The sequence below is a fragment of the Mycteria americana genome, chromosome 11 (genome assembly GCF_035582795.1).
Source record: "Mycteria americana isolate JAX WOST 10 ecotype Jacksonville Zoo and Gardens chromosome 11, USCA_MyAme_1.0, whole genome shotgun sequence".
In the NCBI taxonomy this organism is placed as follows: Eukaryota; Metazoa; Chordata; class Aves; order Ciconiiformes; family Ciconiidae; genus Mycteria; species Mycteria americana.
The window spans coordinates 6,430,510-6,447,440 of record NC_134375.1 but is presented as its reverse complement, the minus strand read 5'-3'; the positions used below and the strand labels follow the sequence as shown (position 1 = coordinate 6,447,440).

The window sequence follows — 16,931 nt, the reverse complement described above, 5'->3', positions numbered from 1 at the left end:
TACGAAATTATGCTGTACTTCAAATGCATCACGTTCCAATGCTACAGCTTGGCAACCCCGTAGCAAGGGGTTTGGGGAGGGTTGTTTGGTGGTTTTTTTCTTCCTGCTGATTTACCTTGGTTTATTTCTTCAGTGTGGTTTTCAGACAGCAGCACTAAGTTGTACAGTTGGAAGATCGTGATAAGTTCTATAAGAGTCAGTGGGTAGGAGCCCACACTTTCTAGAGCTGGGTCTCTTTTGTGTATGTGCAGGCCCTGAAGGTGGTAAGCACAGCTTTTTCTTAGAAGTGTTTTTGTGCACCCGGAAGGTCAATGAAAGTACTGTTAGGCAATTGCTGTCAGGGTGTGAGTGTGTGGAATGAGAGAGACTAGGTACAATTCCATTTCTTGTCCTGTACCTGCAGTGTGATGAGAACAGCACATTTAACAATCACGCGCTGTACCTGGGGCTGCCTTGCTGCAAAGAGGACTACAATGGCTGCCCCAACATCCCTTCCAGCCTCATTTTCCAACGCAGCACCAAAGAGACCTTTTCAGTCTCCACGCAGCTTTCTTCTACCAAACTGACCCAGAATGGTAAGTAGCTGGTCCTTCAAAATTGCTCAAGGCAACAGGGATTATGAAAAAGAGAGATAAGATGGGTATACTTGTGCTCTGTTTATTTTACTAAAATACTCCTTTGTTATGATTTCTTCATATGTATGCCTTTTTTTTTTATTAATGCTATTGAAACGCGCAGAAACTGTTTCTTTGAGGAAATAAGGATATTGACAGATGGCAGAGAAATTACAGACATTACTGTGAGTGCAAGAGAAGGGTAATATGTTAAAGTGAAGTTAATTTTCACTAAATGATGAAAAACAAAAAATTCAACATTAGCACTTCTACACAATCCGAAGTTTGTTTTGTTCAGCTTCTACAGAGTTACTAATAAAAATTTGTTATGGCAACGTCCCTGAAGCATGGGAAGACAAAACTGGATTGTCCACAGTGCAGTGTCAAGTAACATAGGGAAAAATGCAGTCTTTACTCTTTTTAAAGTACTTTACCATTCCTCCATTCATTTCCTTGTTATTAGTATTGGACTTACTCCATATTTTCCTTCTCATTTTCCCTTATTTATTTTTTTTGCTGAGAAGTGTGACCTGCAACAAGAGCAGAAGTGTAACATGTAATGAATCTCTGGTGGGTCTGGGGTTGCCATTCTTCCCTCTGCATATGGATTCTAGCTCTTTCTCTCACTGTTCTGCAGTGGATTTGCTTGCCCTGCTGAAATGGAAAGCTTACCCAGATCGTGTGATGGATATTCTAGGACGACTGAGACATGTCAGTGGCGAGGAAATTGTTAAGGTACAACATGAAATAATAGTCTTTGGATGTGCCTGTGATAGCAAGTGAATTCAGACCTGCATTCCACTTCCAAATGTTCCCTCTTACTGCACTTTTTAATCACGCTATGAATTCTCAGAGTGTATGAATTGGGATTTTATTTTGACATGAAACTGAACAGGAAGATACACTCCAGAAAACTAACGGACAGTTAGTCCTTAGGATCAAAGTAGAGCTAATCCTTAGTAAAATTCCCTCACCCACATGTGCTGCGAGTATCAGGTCCTCAGCACCAGTTGTTCCACTCTGCAAGCCCACTCCTGTTGAGCCACACTGCTTGCTGATGTAGCCGTAGCCACCAGTAGTGGTGTTTGTGCAGACGTATCTGTTCCAGTAGTATTTTCTAAAGGACATTCTCTGAAATTGCGTAAGTGTGGTTGGTCATTTCTAGAGTGAAGAAAACAGCTGACTCAGAAAACTTGGCCTTTTCAAACAGCCAGTAGAGTTGATCTGTATTTCTATTTCGCAAATATGTTCCAAAACGTCTGTGTAGAGGAGAAAGAAATGTGCAACCTTGAAAGTTAAGTTTTGCTCAGTGGCCAATGAACCATCCTGCAAACCCATTTTCCTGTCCCAGCACTGTGAAGTGGAGCTGTTGCCTGGAGTACCAGTTGCTCTCTAGCGTGTCTAACCTATCAGTAGTCTATCTCCTAATCTGATAATTTTGTCATGTTTTGTAACCACTGTTGCTCTACATGCCAGTCCTTTGTGTCACCTGAACTTTCTTAGGTCAAAGGAACTTCAAAATGCATTTGAATACTTGTGGTCTCAGCAAAATAGTGCGTTCCAGATATCCGTCTGATAATTTTAGGTGCGCTGAGAACTCTTCCTAGAATTTATTTCTGTAAATCTAGAAGTAAAAGGAGATAATTTGTAATGGCAAACAACCAAAGAGGAGAAACCAAAGAGAAATCCCGTCACTTAATTAGTAGTTTGTGATTAAAGCCACTTCACTGTAACTCATGTGAATGTTGCCATATCTTGAATGTTAATGTGCCAGGTATCTGGTTTTTATAGTGAAAAGCATAAAAAGATATGGATTAAATTATTCCAGGGGGAGAAATAATTGATTCCCTCCCTAAATCAGCTGCCATTTGGCAGTGGGATATGAAGAACAGAATGCAATAATTCAGAAAAAAAAGAAATTTTATCCTTTCGGAGACTTCATAAATTGTTACATTTTATGTCTTGTTTTCCACATCAGAAATTTAATTAGGATAGATTAAAAAAATCATCAGAGAATGTGCGGTTGACTTGATCTTCGGCATTCTTCTTCACAGTCATCCTTTCTGAGGACTGTGCTTTCAGGAAAGAAAATCACTGAATTGTCAGCATTCAGTAAGCCGCAGTGCTCTGGATGAAAGAAACAATTGGCAGTATGTAACTTGACCCAACTAATGCTTGTTATAAAAGCTTTGCTTTCTGTCATATAACAAAAGTTTTCAATACTAAACATAATTTGGAGCACCAGTTAATGTGCTTCCAAGTCTTCAATTTGATGACGAACAGTATCTGATGCACTCTGATGATATGAGAACGAAAGTAAGTTGTTTTGCCCCTGTTGTTAGGGTTGTTAGGCAGCACTTTTAGTCAGCTTACAGTGAAAGGAACACTCAGTTATATTTACAAATCAGGCATGCGGTACATGTTTCTTACTCTTTGTTTTTCTGTCATTTTTGTTTAGAAATATTCCTTGTAAAGAGAACAATTCTTCTTAGTAAAAACAAATGAAAATCTGTCGCATCATATGGATGAACCTGCAGTGGTTTGTCCTTGGCAAGTGTTTCACAAAGATATCAACATGTATGAAAGAATTAAAGCAGGGGGGAAATAACATTCTTTTGAATACAATTGAATTTGAAATTCTTTGTTTATTCATGTCATTTTAGTTCCTACAAGATATTCTGGACACGTTGTTTGTAGTTTTGGATGACAACACAGAAAAGTATGGTCTGTTGGTCTTTCAGTCTTTGGTAAGCTGCTGAATTGTTACTTTTCTTTATCTCATGGTCAGTGAGTTTTAAGTTTCTTATTATCATGTTGCTAGTATTTTACTTCCATGAAATATGAAATACTCAGCTGGATCTAGCCTTGTTTTCTGTAGTAATCTTGGGTGAGGAGGGCAGGGATAGCCTCAGCAGATCCGCGGACAGCAATATTTGCTGTCACTTGGGAGAAGCAAACAGTAACATCTGATAACACAACTACTGACTGTTTAAAGAAACTCATGTATTTCATTGTTCCTTAGCTTGTGTAACTTGTTTATAGACACCTAGCAACAATGTGCAATTTCTTTTAGTGTGGGATTACTTTTTCACCTCCCACAGGTATTCATCATAAATCTGCTGCGTGACAGCAAGTATTTTCATTTTCGACCTGTGATGGACACTTACATTCAGAAGCACTTTGCAGGAGCACTGGCTTACAAGTAGGTTTTGTTCATCCATCACTTCAAGAGATGGTATTAGCAAGCTTTTGAATCATGTCACCATCAGAATCGTAACCTTCATGTTAGCAGTGGTTTTCAAAAGCAGAACTACTCAGATGAAAGTTTTCCAGCACAGTTAATAGAGAAAAGCTGCTGAATGTCACCTGTGGCTAAGAATGAGCAGACTTGGGAATTTATCTTGCCTTTCTGAACTGGCAAATCTTACTTTCTTTTTTCTTTTTTTAACGGAAGAGACACTGTCACTCGGCAGCAACTCATTATCAGTCTGTACTAATGAGCTACCAAGAGCATATACGTTTCTTATCTTAAGGATGTTGGGTTATAAGACTTGTGTGAAAGCTTAGAGAGCTAATTGTAATTTCCTCTTCCAAAGTAGACAGGTATTCACATAAGAAGGTGTTCTATTTGATTACAGTAAATGTGTAATTTCAGTAGATCAGAAACTTAATTTTCACTGTCACTTTGAAGATTCTGCCTTATTTTCTAGTATTCTTTTTCTGAGTTTTGCATCAGAGAATAAGACAGATTTTTGAAAGCAGTAACAGTTATCATTCAGGATGTTGTTTTCCTTTCTTTTAGACCATTTCTTTTGTATATTTGAGCATATTCTATCTTTGGCCACAATAAACTATTAAAAACAGCTTGTAATTGGTTTTGATTGCTTTAAGCCATTCACAGTTTAGAGTCATTAAAAATATATATATAAAAAATATTCTGTCAATGGCAGGTAAAAAACTGTAGATACTATACAACACTAGAAGGCATAGTCCATGTTCAGAGGGTAAAAAGGTGTTCTGCTTTGTGTTAATTATCACCTCTTTCAGACAAAACAAATTATTTTTGGTAGTCTGATGTCTGAAATAAAACTTGTTTTTAATACAACTCTTTAAATTAGTCCAAATAGTATTGTGTACTTAGGAAAATAGATGCCTGTGTTTTCTTTGTGATCTTAGTTTCTAAAAACTTCTTACTTAGAAGAGATCTGGAATTTCTTACCAAAAAAAAAAAAAAAAAAGTACGTTTTGGTCTTAAAAGTATGCCTTTATCAAAGCTATCTCTTTAATAACATCTTTTTGATGTTCTCTTAGTGTTCCTCACGGTCTAAGTCAATTACAGAGAAGAAATTATTTTCTGATTTTGAAACTTAAATAAATGTATGTATTACGTAATTCAGTAGCTAGGACACTGACCGCTGAAATTGAGTGAAATGAGACTATTTTATAGATTTCTCCCTAAAACCAAAAATTTTGGTGCCTGACTATTTTTAAAATAGTGCTGAAGGTTCCTCTTATTTTCACTGTTCGTTATTTTCAGAGAACTGATCCGATGTTTGAAGTGGTACATGGACCGTTCAGCTGAGCTTGTACGCCAAGACCACATCCAGGAAGCAATGAGAGTATGTATTCAATAAGAGTATTTGTGTATCTCTGCCACTTGCGACTACAAAAGGGCCAGGGAAGCTGTAAATAATGTCAAGAGTAGTCTGGCACTGACTTCTTATTTGTTTAACCAGAATTTTTTTTAATATTTTGCCAAAATTTTAATTTTAGGGGGAGATTCACTCTTGTGCAGAAAAAAATGGAAGAATTATGTCTCCTTCAGTCCTTGTGAAGCCCTATGGAGAACTTAAGTGGGACTTACATGGAGTATATATGCACTGACCATTTATGTATGTGGTCTACACCTTGCACTTCAAGAAGCAGTTATTTTAAATGTATTAGGCCCAGGTGCTGTGGATCAAAGATATGTGCTTTTCATTTCTGGCTGTGACACAGCTTCATTGTATTACTGGTTGAAGTTCTGGAGTATTTTAAGAAGCAGATAAATGAGCCTTTAACTGGATGGAAATTCTAACAACTCTCATTGCACAGGACCTGAATCACAGTTCCGTGATGAGAGAGAGTATGATCTCACAGGAGGGCACAGCTCTCTAATGGTGTGTGAAACAACGGGAATATTTTTGGTGCTATTACAGAGAAATCAAAGAATAAATAAAGTATTAGTTTTACCATGTGTAATTGTAAAATGGAAAGATAGTGTGCCACGTACCTAAATACAAGATTCCAAAATTTGCAGGAAGATCTTTTTCTTTGAGTGAATGTCCATCTGTACCACCTTACTCTGAGTAGGCTTATGTCCAAACATTTGAGTCTGGGCACTCTTAGAACTAGTAGCAGTGGCAGAGATTAGCACTTTTCTTTTCTCACTTTTTCATGTCGGTACAAATAGGTGAAGCATCTCGCAGATGAAGCACGCACACATACATATACTCCTTTAATTTCTGGCAACCATTTGGAAAGTCAGAGGTTGTTCCTTGTAAATGTATTTACGCTTGTGTCTTGGCATATGTTTCAAACTTTATCGTGGCTTTTTCTTTCTTCTTGTGATATTTTTGTTCTTTGTTTTGCCTCCTTTAGTCTAATTTAGTCACTATTTTTGAGGAAGTATTTTTTATTTTTTGAGAATCTCTGTTCCATTTGAATGGTATGGCATCACCGCCATCAACTAGCTTTCAAGATCTCCTGTTAAGATCATATCCTGATACTTAACACTGGTATAATGCCCTTTTTACTTTGTCTTTTGTAGATATTTGCATACTTAGAAAGTTCTTCTTTGTAATACTTTTCAACCACAGATTCATAGGGAATGGTAAAAATGGGGCAAAGATGTCTTTCCAAGAAATTATCAACTTTCTCATTCTTTTTGTTTCCATCCTTACCTTCCTCTTTTTTTGAATTACAAATAAAACTATTAAAATTATGAGATGAGAGGAAGATCTCTAGCTGGAATGACTTCTAGAAGGTTTTCTTCCCTCTCAAACCACTCAGTGCTATATGCCATGCAGCAAATAGAGATGTATGATACTGTCCCTATGTGGTCTGCATTTCTTGAACCTCATAGTAGTCCTCTTCAGAAATACTAAAAATATGAGTGCTGGAATGTCTTTCAGCAGCTGGGTTATTCAACATGCTGTTTGTGAATGGGGTACATTCTTTCAAGGACTCCAAGGCAGCTCTTTGCTTACTGGGAATCTCAAGTGCTTGCCTAGAAAGTAGCTGTTCCCTCCATGAGTGAGGTCAGTTTGAAGACCTGACAGCCCAAGCCTTTCCAAGCACAGGAATTATAATTACCACCAGAGTTTCCACAGACCTAACAGTGCATCCTCTACCACTGACACTGCTGTCACATCTTACTCAGACAGTTGCCTCTGCAGGTATATCTTGGAGGCCCAAATTAAGGTCTTTATCTTCTTCCGTTACAGGAAAGTGAGTGAATTCCTTCTTTGTTTCCAGATTTTATTTCAGGCATTTGGAGCAAGTTTGTACCAAAACCATTATCATTGCTAATGTGTCATTACTAGTACTATATTCTACTGTTGGGAATTTATGTGGTCTTGGATGTCTTCACTACATTCCTTGCATTAGTAGTTCTTCAGCTGAGAAAACAGGATAGCTCTCTATCCCTTTTTCCCTGAATTAGCTGTTAAATGTAGTACCCTAAAGCAGGTGTTGAAATTCTGCACTTTTTTGGCTCTCGACCGCCCGTGTACATTCATGATGGATATGGAGGTGTCTCATAGGATTCTGATTTTCGACTTTGGCATTAGCAAGCTGTGCTCTAGACTATTCCTAAAATTACTTACCTCCCTCAAGACTGCTCTTAGTTCTCAAAAAACTTATATGAAACCTGGAGGAATTATAATCGAAAGGATGTCTCTACCTGTGCTAGAACACACGGCATCATGTTGCTTTATTATGCCCTATAACAAGCTCCACGTAAGCTGCATCCAGATACAGCTGCCGGTGCCTCCCTGGAGAATTCTGTAACGAAGCGTCCGTGTATGGCTTCACAGACAGTTTTACTTTCCCTGCTGGTCATGGCAAAATTTATGAAGTGTCTCTAGGAGATGCCCTTTCAGCTTCAGTTATCTTCCAGTATCTTCCAGTAGTAGAATCACAGGTGGTTTTTGCCTAGATTGAGGAACCCACTGAAAAAGCAAGACCTTTTCTTCTTCAGGAAGTCACACCTTCATATCGGTGTTCTGGAGCTGAACCACGCAGAACATGCATCAAACTTTTTTTAGAGACTTTGAGGTACTGCACAGCATTACTATGGGGCTTTACATGAATCAGTGGTACGGAAAGGGTCAGTCTTCCCAGTTGACTTCTTCAAAACCCTGAACGTTCTGAGCCATGCCAGCCAGGGAGCTAGTGAATGAGAGAGTGGGAATTACATTCTCAGCCTGCCTTTTGAGACTGGGGACTCCTCCAAATTGTTTTCTTCACCCTGAATTTAAAAAAGAAATGTCAGTCTGTTGCTTTTGAGACCAGTCTGTCTCTGGACTTACTGATTACATCATTCAGAAATAATCACCTTATTTGGTGATTTACATTTTCTACAGTCTCGTTTTGTCTAAGAATACCAGAAGATTGCTGATGTAATTATAATTGTTCCACCCTGGTCAGCCTGTTTGTGGGACTTCTTTTATTGCTGATGCCTTGGACTTTTCCCTAGGTCTTTTATCTGCTCTCACAAGACTCCAATTGGTACCTTCACTTGAACCTTTGTACTTCTTTCTTAAAACTGCATAGTAGATGCTTCTTGTACTTGAAGCAAGTATGCTGTTCTCTGGAAAAAACACATTGACAGTAGCAGGAAGAAGTTTGCTAGCTGCTCGTGAATGGTGAAGTGGATACTCAGAGACTGAAAATGGCTTTTATTCACTTTGGTTAGGACAGTGAAAGAGATTCAGACCTTCAGAGCTAATGCTCTTTACATACACTGTGCTTGTGATGAGGTTACCCATTCTACATACTCCAGATTCTTTCCTAAAATAATCTTTGTGTTTCTTGAGTTAGGAAGTTGATCTGTGCTTTTTCTTAAAGCAGCTCTATACAAGGTCGAGTCATCCGTTCATACTCTGAATATCAGGTATGGTTTGCCTTTTGTTTGAATTAAAGAGACTTTTCATCTCTACAGCAGATGAGTCCAGATGTGCAGCTGTACTGTCCACTGGATTTATGAATGTGCTACAGTAGAACCATCAAATGTTGTCTGAGCATAACCCCTGAAGGATTAAGTGACACTAGTGTCTCTGAAGAGTATCTTTATCCATTAGACCTGCAGAATAACCACAGAAATTTATCCACTTTCTTGCCTGTGTTATCATAGAAGCTTCTAAGTGATGCTGCTTTTGTCATGGTGGTCTTCCGGTTTTAATTCTCCTGTGACATTGCAACCAACCACCAGGTAATCTGTGCAAGTTGAGATGTGCTGTTCCGGTATTCACAGAGTGAACATGCATACGGACAGTCAGTCGGAGAAGAAAGGAAGGTTACTTATTAGTAAGTGGAAGTTCTTTGAGATGCGTTATCTGTATGCACATTTCTCACTCCTTTTCTCGTCTCTCCTGGAGTACCACTGGTAGAATTTAGGAATTGTTTGGTTGAGAGGAAATAAGGCTATGATGCTGTTTGTCCACTTAAGTTTTGCATGTGATGTTCCCCGAGTCTGTAGGTTGCTGGTCACAGGTGAGTGGTGCATGCTCACCTATTGTGTGAACGTGCTTACAGACTACATTTGTAAGAAACTTCCTTTAATTTGATACTGATACTTTATATCATGCCAAACATAATAGAAGGCTTGAATTTTATTTCATTGCACTTCTATGTCTTTAGGCACGTATGTGCATCATATCTGTGATTTTGTAAGTAGTAAGAGTAAGTCAAAGTTAGTCCAAGTGCTGATTTGTGCTAACAAGACTTGGTTTGTGTTTTTACCATCTCAGCCATGTGTCTGCAAACACACTGAACTCTTCAGTTAACTGCCTTTGTGGGCTCATTCTAGGCAACAGTTTAGCTTGTCAAGTGTCTCTGAAAGCCTGCCATTTCACTTTCAACAGAGAATTATAGAATTTCATACATAAATTCTCTGATTCATTGCAAAACATAATCTTCACATTAAAGTTATGAGCTTTCAGGTTAGAATTATGGTTGTCTATACCAAACCTATAAAACAGCTTGTACGAGCACTTGACTTGCTGTATTTGGTGTTAGCAGCAGAGATGCTAACCTTGAAGAGCTGACTCTTGTGAACCAATTGACCTTTGTCTGGAAACTATCCAGAAATATCCAGTGTTATTTCCTGATGAAGTTCTTCGGTGTAAGGAAGCCCCACTGGGAGATGTTTTAGTACGGAAGTATAAATAATGTACTGCCAAATTACCAAAGTTGCCATCATTCCTGAAAAAGAATGGCTGTAAATATCAGTGGCATTTTGAAATCTGTGATGGCTTTATGAGGAATTTCACATTTCCATTCTCTATTCTTAAAGCTGTAGCATCCTAAAGCTTACAACATAACATTGCATATTCGGGCATATAGCGTGGTGGTTCAATGAGGGGCATCTTATGGATGAAAAAATATCTGATGAGGGCAAAATTTGTATTTGAATTAACTTTCAGTTTCCAAACAGTGAAGCAAGACAAGAATACTTTCCAGCGAATACAGTGGAATGTTACTAATGTTTCTGTATAGACTATGATTACTGAAGCTCCAGCCTGTTTGTTTCCTCTGCTGAATTTGAGGCTGTCATCAAACTATGCATCATGTCTTCCCTTAGTCTTGCTTTAATGGTCTATCATGTTAAGCACTAAGGGAAGGAGTGAAGTCTAAATGTCACTGAAACTTAGCACATTTCAGTGTTGACAGGTGTGTACACCAAGTGATCAGAAAGGCCTTGTTGCTGTGTGGAATCTTACATTGCTATATTAGCGTCTGTGAGAACCTTTGATAGGTTGGTAAGCTTCTTAAAGACTGCATAGAACAATATATTTTTCTTCATTGACACTGCTGCCGAATAAATGGAGTTCCGCATAATGTCATTTACAGAATTTTATTTAAAGGTGTTTAGGTTGGAAATTCAGACTTAATCTAGACATGTCATAGAGGAAATTATCATTCTTCTGCAAAAAGATCCAACTTGCCAGTCCTTCAGCATCTATCACCCATTGTATAACAGTGTTAAATGCCATCTTCTGTGCAGGGTATTCTCCCTCTGCTGGGTGCTCTCCTAGTTTCATATGTGACAATAAAAGAAAGACACTGTAACTTCCCACAGCTCAAAGTAAAAAGAGACTCCCTACAGTACTGCTGCTTGCTCCTGTTGTGGGCTGCCAGAGGGCTTCACATGCTGCTCTTGTCGTCTTCTATTTCTGCACCTGCATTTATTTCTGTTTGTACCTGTAGCTGCCAGAAATAAAGGTGAACCTTGCTGTTGTGTTCATAATGAAAAGTAGATTCTCCTTTTTCCAGGTGACCCGTCTTCCGTTCCACTGACAGTCAATTTATCTTAATCTAGATTAGCTAACGCAAGTAATTAAAGGTAAAATTTGAATGAAAACAGGAGAATAGCTTCTTCAGACGCTTACAGTCATTGTGCCAAGTAATGGGAAAACCAGAAGTCTCTTATCTTCACTAAGATTTTCCTCAAATTATGTAACTCGAATTTGTCTATTTGACTTAAATGCATACTTTTTTTGTTAGTGGGACATACTAGTAACAAACATTATTGGTTGAGAATGGGTACTTGCCTATGAGTAGCTCTTCCTTAACTGAATTATACAATTTATAAAACCTGGTTTTCTTTCTCCTTTCTACAGCTGAAGAATTTAGTTATTATGCACCTCGAATCTTTCCTGGCTCTCTTTAAAGCTCCTTTATTTTTCTTTCTCTCTTTTTCTCTATCTTAATCTCCTTCCTCTCCTGCTCCTTAAGGCCTTGGAATATCTTTTCAAGTTCATTGTCCAATCTCGGATCCTTTACTCCAGAGCTACTTGTGGAATGGAGGAGGAACAGTTCCGCTCCAGCATCCAGGAGCTTTTCCAGTCCATCAGATTTGTGCTCAGCTTGGACAGCAGGAGCTCTGAGACTCTCATCTTCACACAGGTTTGCTATTTTCTACGCTTTAACTGGCAAACCAAAAGGCAGCTGTTTTCTGCACAGGTAGTGTATATGGGCACGTGACAATTAAATGCAGGTTAGTAGAGTTTTCCCCCTCTAACAAGCTGATGATACTGGCAAGTGACGTAGCCAAGTGAAGTTATTAGACAGTAGCTTTGCACCACTTCACAGATACCGGTGAGCTGAACTGTGGACTCTGAAGAGAAAAGTGATTTGTCACATGAGAATACAATTTTTGCTCTTCACAAAAGTAAACTGCATTTTCCAGTCTCTCATTCATGTGTCTTTTGGTTGGCCTCAAGAAATTTTAAACCCTCAATTGTAGTAGCTCAAGTCAATACTTAGGGTCATAGCAACATCACCGTAGAGAAGTTCAGTTGATGTACTCACAGTCAGATAAACTTAATTCCAGCATACTCTAAAATTACGGTCAGAATCATACGCAGCCTGACGGCAAGCATACTGTGATACCCACACTCACATTTAACACATTATTTTGAATATGGCCCAGATGACTTCACGAAGACTTCCTGTGGGCTTAAGGTACTACTCAAAGTGAGTAAGGATGCTGCTAAGTTTTGTTTCGTATTTTGAAGACCACTGCACTAAATTACATACTTCTGCTTTTAAAAGTTTTAAACAGTAACGTCAAATGTGTTGTGTGTGCCTGAGCTCCGAGAATGTCAGAATGGACGACCTAGAACTTCCTGGTAATGTGAAGGCGATTTGTAATCGCTAATTTACTATTTACAGATGTTTTGAACAGCTACTATAGTTTGCCAAAGAAGCAGTTGCTGTGAACGTTGCAACAGAAGAGTGACTCCACTGGTTAGGAAGCTGCCAGCAACGTGATCTCTTTCTTAAGAACCTGCTCTGAAAGCTGTTGAGAGCAGCTGCTCTAATCTTTTATTTACTCACCCATTAGTGGGTATAATAAGATGAGCCAGGAACACGAGAAACCAGTGCACAGAGTTTTGCAGGCAAAGTGACAGTGAGTGGAAGCAGCATCTTACGAATGCAGGCTGTTTAGGGTTCTTTGTTTTGCAGTTGTGTTGATCACAAATACAGAGGGAGACTAGATTTGAGGATGGGATTATTTTCCCTTTTTCTTTTTGTCTCTTTTTTTTTTTTCCCCCCTCCTTTCTCTCACTACGGTATTTCTTACTTTGGACTTTTGTAATTTGTAAAGCCTGTCCTTGTTTAATCTTTGAAAAGTTTGCTTTTTGTTTCCCCCTTGCCACTATGTTGCCCTTGATCCCACTTGCCCCATAGGCCTCTCAGCCTGGAGGGCAGGCGAGCGGAGCTGGGACATGTGCCCCACAAAAGTGTGGTGGTACCTCAAGGCCGTCATTTAATTCTGTAAGTAATGATCCCCAGAACTGCACAAATATTTCATCACGGATGTTCCTAGTTAATCCCTTTTCCCTACCCCAAACCCTCTTTTCCTGCATAGAAACTGGAATTCAATGTTTAAGTGGCTGGTACTTTGAAACTAGGAAATGTGGAATATTTCAGTAATTAATGGAACAGCTCATGCTATCCACACACTGAAAAGACAGTACTGAGGGTGTATACAAGATTATATATGTCAGATTGTTCAGGAGAGCCAAGGAGATTATGTACTAGTTCTGGAAACCTGGACAGCTGTTAAATATCTACAGAAATGCTTGAGGCCCTAGCAAACACAATTTTCTTCACACTTGTCCTCTTAGCCAGGATATTAGAGACATCTCAGTATAGTTCTTTCCAGCAATGAGATTAAAACTGATTATGTCCTTCCTTCCAGGCAATTAGTTTGACGTGAGTAATGTTCCAGCATATTTTAGGGTGTTGTACAAAAAGGGGCCCTTCAAGGAACTGATGAAACGATGTAGCTGTTCCTCAAGACGGCTCCAGAGCGTCCTGAAGAGATCCCATGCATATCCTTAGATTGCTACTGGGTATCCTAAATCACCACAGAAATCCTTCTGCTTTATAGTAATAGTTAGAAATAAGTTTAGGAAAACTCCTGTAAGGATTTATTGGGCCAACGTTGTAATTTCACTTGTGTTATCCCAAAGATAAAGATGATGACTGGATTTGCAGCTGTTAGAGCCTTCCAAGAGTACCATGAGCTATTTAAATGATTCATATTTGTTTATTTTGTTAGTACACTGTATATATGTAGCAACAAATAGGTGACAACACCCAGGAGGCTATGTGGGGTTTTGTGTAATCTGAATTGATTGTAACAAGACAAGATGTTGAGAGAAAGAACAAGCACAAAGAAGAAAGAGGTAAATTTATATTCAGAATAATTTAATGGGCTCTACAGTGTTAGTTGTAAAAATAACTTAGACTGTGCTCGAGGACTATTAAATAGATATCACTGTTGTTTGAAGGAAAAGATACTTTGGGAAAGACTTGGCAAAGAAGGAAGCTGTATATGATATGGGATTAGGAGAGGCACGCCAAGTGTTAGAGCCAGCACGGGAGAGGTACAGAAATGTTTATGCAATGAGAAAACAAAAAAATCTGTGAGCAAAAGGAGAACCTGCAGAATAGAAGAAAATACTGATAGGTGCTGAGACTCTGGAAGGGCAAAGCTGAACAGAGATCTGCAACGAGGTTTGGCAAATCTGAGCTTCTGCGGGAGGTCAGCGTGGTTTGTGTGGAGAGCCTCGGAGAAGGGAGGGGGGCAGCGAGAAGGGAAGTGTGCGGGGGGCTGGGGCTGGGGCGGACGCGAGCAAGGCAGCTGAATCGAAGCCAGGCTGCGCAGCAGCTCGAGAAGGCAACCGTCTAGGAATTTAAGTAGTTACAACGAGGAAGCGGGTATGGGCCTTGGGTAGGACGTAGAGGAAGAAAGAGAAGAGTTTTAAAACATTGGAGGTGTGTGGCCGTTGTCAGGTATGACACCAAGTCTGTGGAACCTGGGGATAGGGCGATGCATGGAATGTTCTGCTGTTACGAAGAAATTAATTGAAAAAGCGTGAAATAAGAGGTGAAGAGTGTGGCTTTTTGGTGGTGGTTGTGCTGATACTGTTTCCGCACTTCAAGAATCACCTTCAGGGATAGCTCCAGCGTACTGGAAATATCCGTTACTGCAAGAATCACGTGCACGCTTACTTGCATGATGTGATGCCCCTCACGTGAAATCGCACCCCCCGTTGCAGAAGTATTGTAATGTCACATGACAGTGCTGCTCTGGTTAAGGGGCTGTCAACGTGTTCTGCACTTCAGAATATTTTCTGAAGTTTTTAAACTGTCTTAGGTAGTTGCTCCATACAAAAAATTGGTAGGGGACTCTCTAATCAGAAGCACGTTTTATATTTATTGAAAAAAGTAAATCGACAAAAATAGACTATTTTCTGTTCTCTAGTACCTCAATTTTTTTCTGTTTTATAAGCTGTGTCCTAAAATACAGCCTTTTGAAGCTCTACAGTATGTACGTGCTCAACTTATCGTAAGACTTAGTATTGCAGCAGCACTTGATTTTTATATTCTGTGTGATTTGTTCACTCTGAACCTGAGGTATTGCAAAACGTTAACACCAGCCATAGTGCACTAGTCAGTGGCTATTTGCAGACCCTTACTTCAGTTTTACTGTTGTTTCTATTTCACGGCGTGTAGCTGCAGTTACAGAATCCAGAATTTTCAGTTTCTTCGTTTACTTTTCCCAGGCTGCTTTGCTGAACTCCTTCCCCGCTATCTTTGATGAGCTGTTGCAGATGTTCACCGTGCAGGAGGTAGCGGAGTTTGTGAGGGGTACCCTGGGCAGCATGCCCAGCACGGTGCACATCGGGCAGTCAATGGATGTTGTGAAGCTACAGTCTATTGCACGCACTGTTGACAGCCGCCTCTTCTCCTTCCCAGGTAAGACAGCGGCCTCTGAGGCTGAGTCGTGCTGCTAAGAGCAGGAACACGTTGCATTTATTTTGCAGTTGCTTTGTTACAAAGAGTTCGTCGCTGAATGCCAATAACCTTGGTAATTATTTGTCTTGGCGGCATCACTGTTCCATACATTCACTGCGGTGAATGGTAGAAAATGGTAGAAAATGTTTATAAATCCGTCATGGATAAGTCATAGTTACTAAAGGTTGATAAAAATATGTACATTAACAAATCAAGCCAGTTATTAAAACTGCCAAATCTCACTTGATACTTTGTATTACTCTTCTGTTGTTGTCATGGTAGGAAGATAACCTCCTTTCCAGCAAGCTTACTGTCTGAGAAAGAGCAACAGGGAGATACAGTTATGTGAGAAACCCACCATGTTCTTTTAAAGTATGTTTAATCTTTACATTATGCCTTTAATATTTCTTTAGTTCAATATAACTAGTAATTTGTTAAGAATTAATTGAATGAGGAAGGGTTGAAGATTGTGAGTTCATTTCATACATGAAGGGCTGAATGAAAGAAGTTATGAGGGTAATAGGGGAAGAGAAAAAGCACCATTGGGCTTATCTTCCCTGTAGCGAGGATCTCAACTTAGTGCACTCAAATTATTCTACTCAGTGCAAGGTGAGAATGATAACAACACAGAATCATGTTTAAACCATGCATTGTAATTGTTTATAAACTTTTTTTTTCCTTAAATTTGAAATTCATCTCAAAAAATATGAGAGAGTGTAGAGAATGAGTAGATTAGTCCAAAGGCAGCTGTGAAACAGGCAGTGAATTTTATCTAATTATAGTGTTTTGAACCTATTGATAAAAATATTTGTCTTTGTGGGTGCCAGTTCATGGGTAAAAACCTCCTCTTCTGTCTTCTCAATAAAGCCAGGTGTAACTTTACCCACAGGGTCCAGGGCTTTAGTCCTTCCCACTAACCTTCATTTCTCCTTTACAATGATACTGGCAACTGATGATGCTTTTAGCTGCTGCACAGCACCGTGGCATCTCACTACAGCATCAAAAACCAGAAAGAAAGCTTCAGCGTTGCAAGGCAGCTATGACTGAATAGATGCCACATTTTCCACCCAACATAATGGTAGACCCCTATCCTATTCCTTCCCGTGGAAGCATGACCCGATACTCCCAGGTCAGCAATCTCTCCCAGGTCCTATCTGCACCCGGGAAGATGAATCTAGTTTCCAAAGTTATCTTTTGGCTGCCCACCCTACCTACTCTTCAGGTCTTGCCATTAAAGGAAGA

General features: G+C 39.4%; 1 protein-coding gene across 1 annotated transcript in view; it reads left to right on the top strand.

Annotated features, from left to right (window-relative positions):
• Positions 1 to 16,931, top strand: part of DOCK3 (dedicator of cytokinesis 3) — a 222,681-nt gene that overhangs the window by 150,677 nt on the left and 55,073 nt on the right. The window contains exons 18-24 of the mRNA XM_075514388.1: positions 404 to 575; positions 1,252 to 1,349; positions 3,278 to 3,361; positions 3,716 to 3,816; positions 5,152 to 5,233; positions 11,613 to 11,783; positions 15,458 to 15,650. Of these exons, the coding sequence (XP_075370503.1) occupies positions 404 to 575; positions 1,252 to 1,349; positions 3,278 to 3,361; positions 3,716 to 3,816; positions 5,152 to 5,233; positions 11,613 to 11,783; positions 15,458 to 15,650 (901 nt within the window). The remainder of the gene's footprint in view (positions 1 to 403; positions 576 to 1,251; positions 1,350 to 3,277; positions 3,362 to 3,715; positions 3,817 to 5,151; positions 5,234 to 11,612; positions 11,784 to 15,457; positions 15,651 to 16,931) is intronic.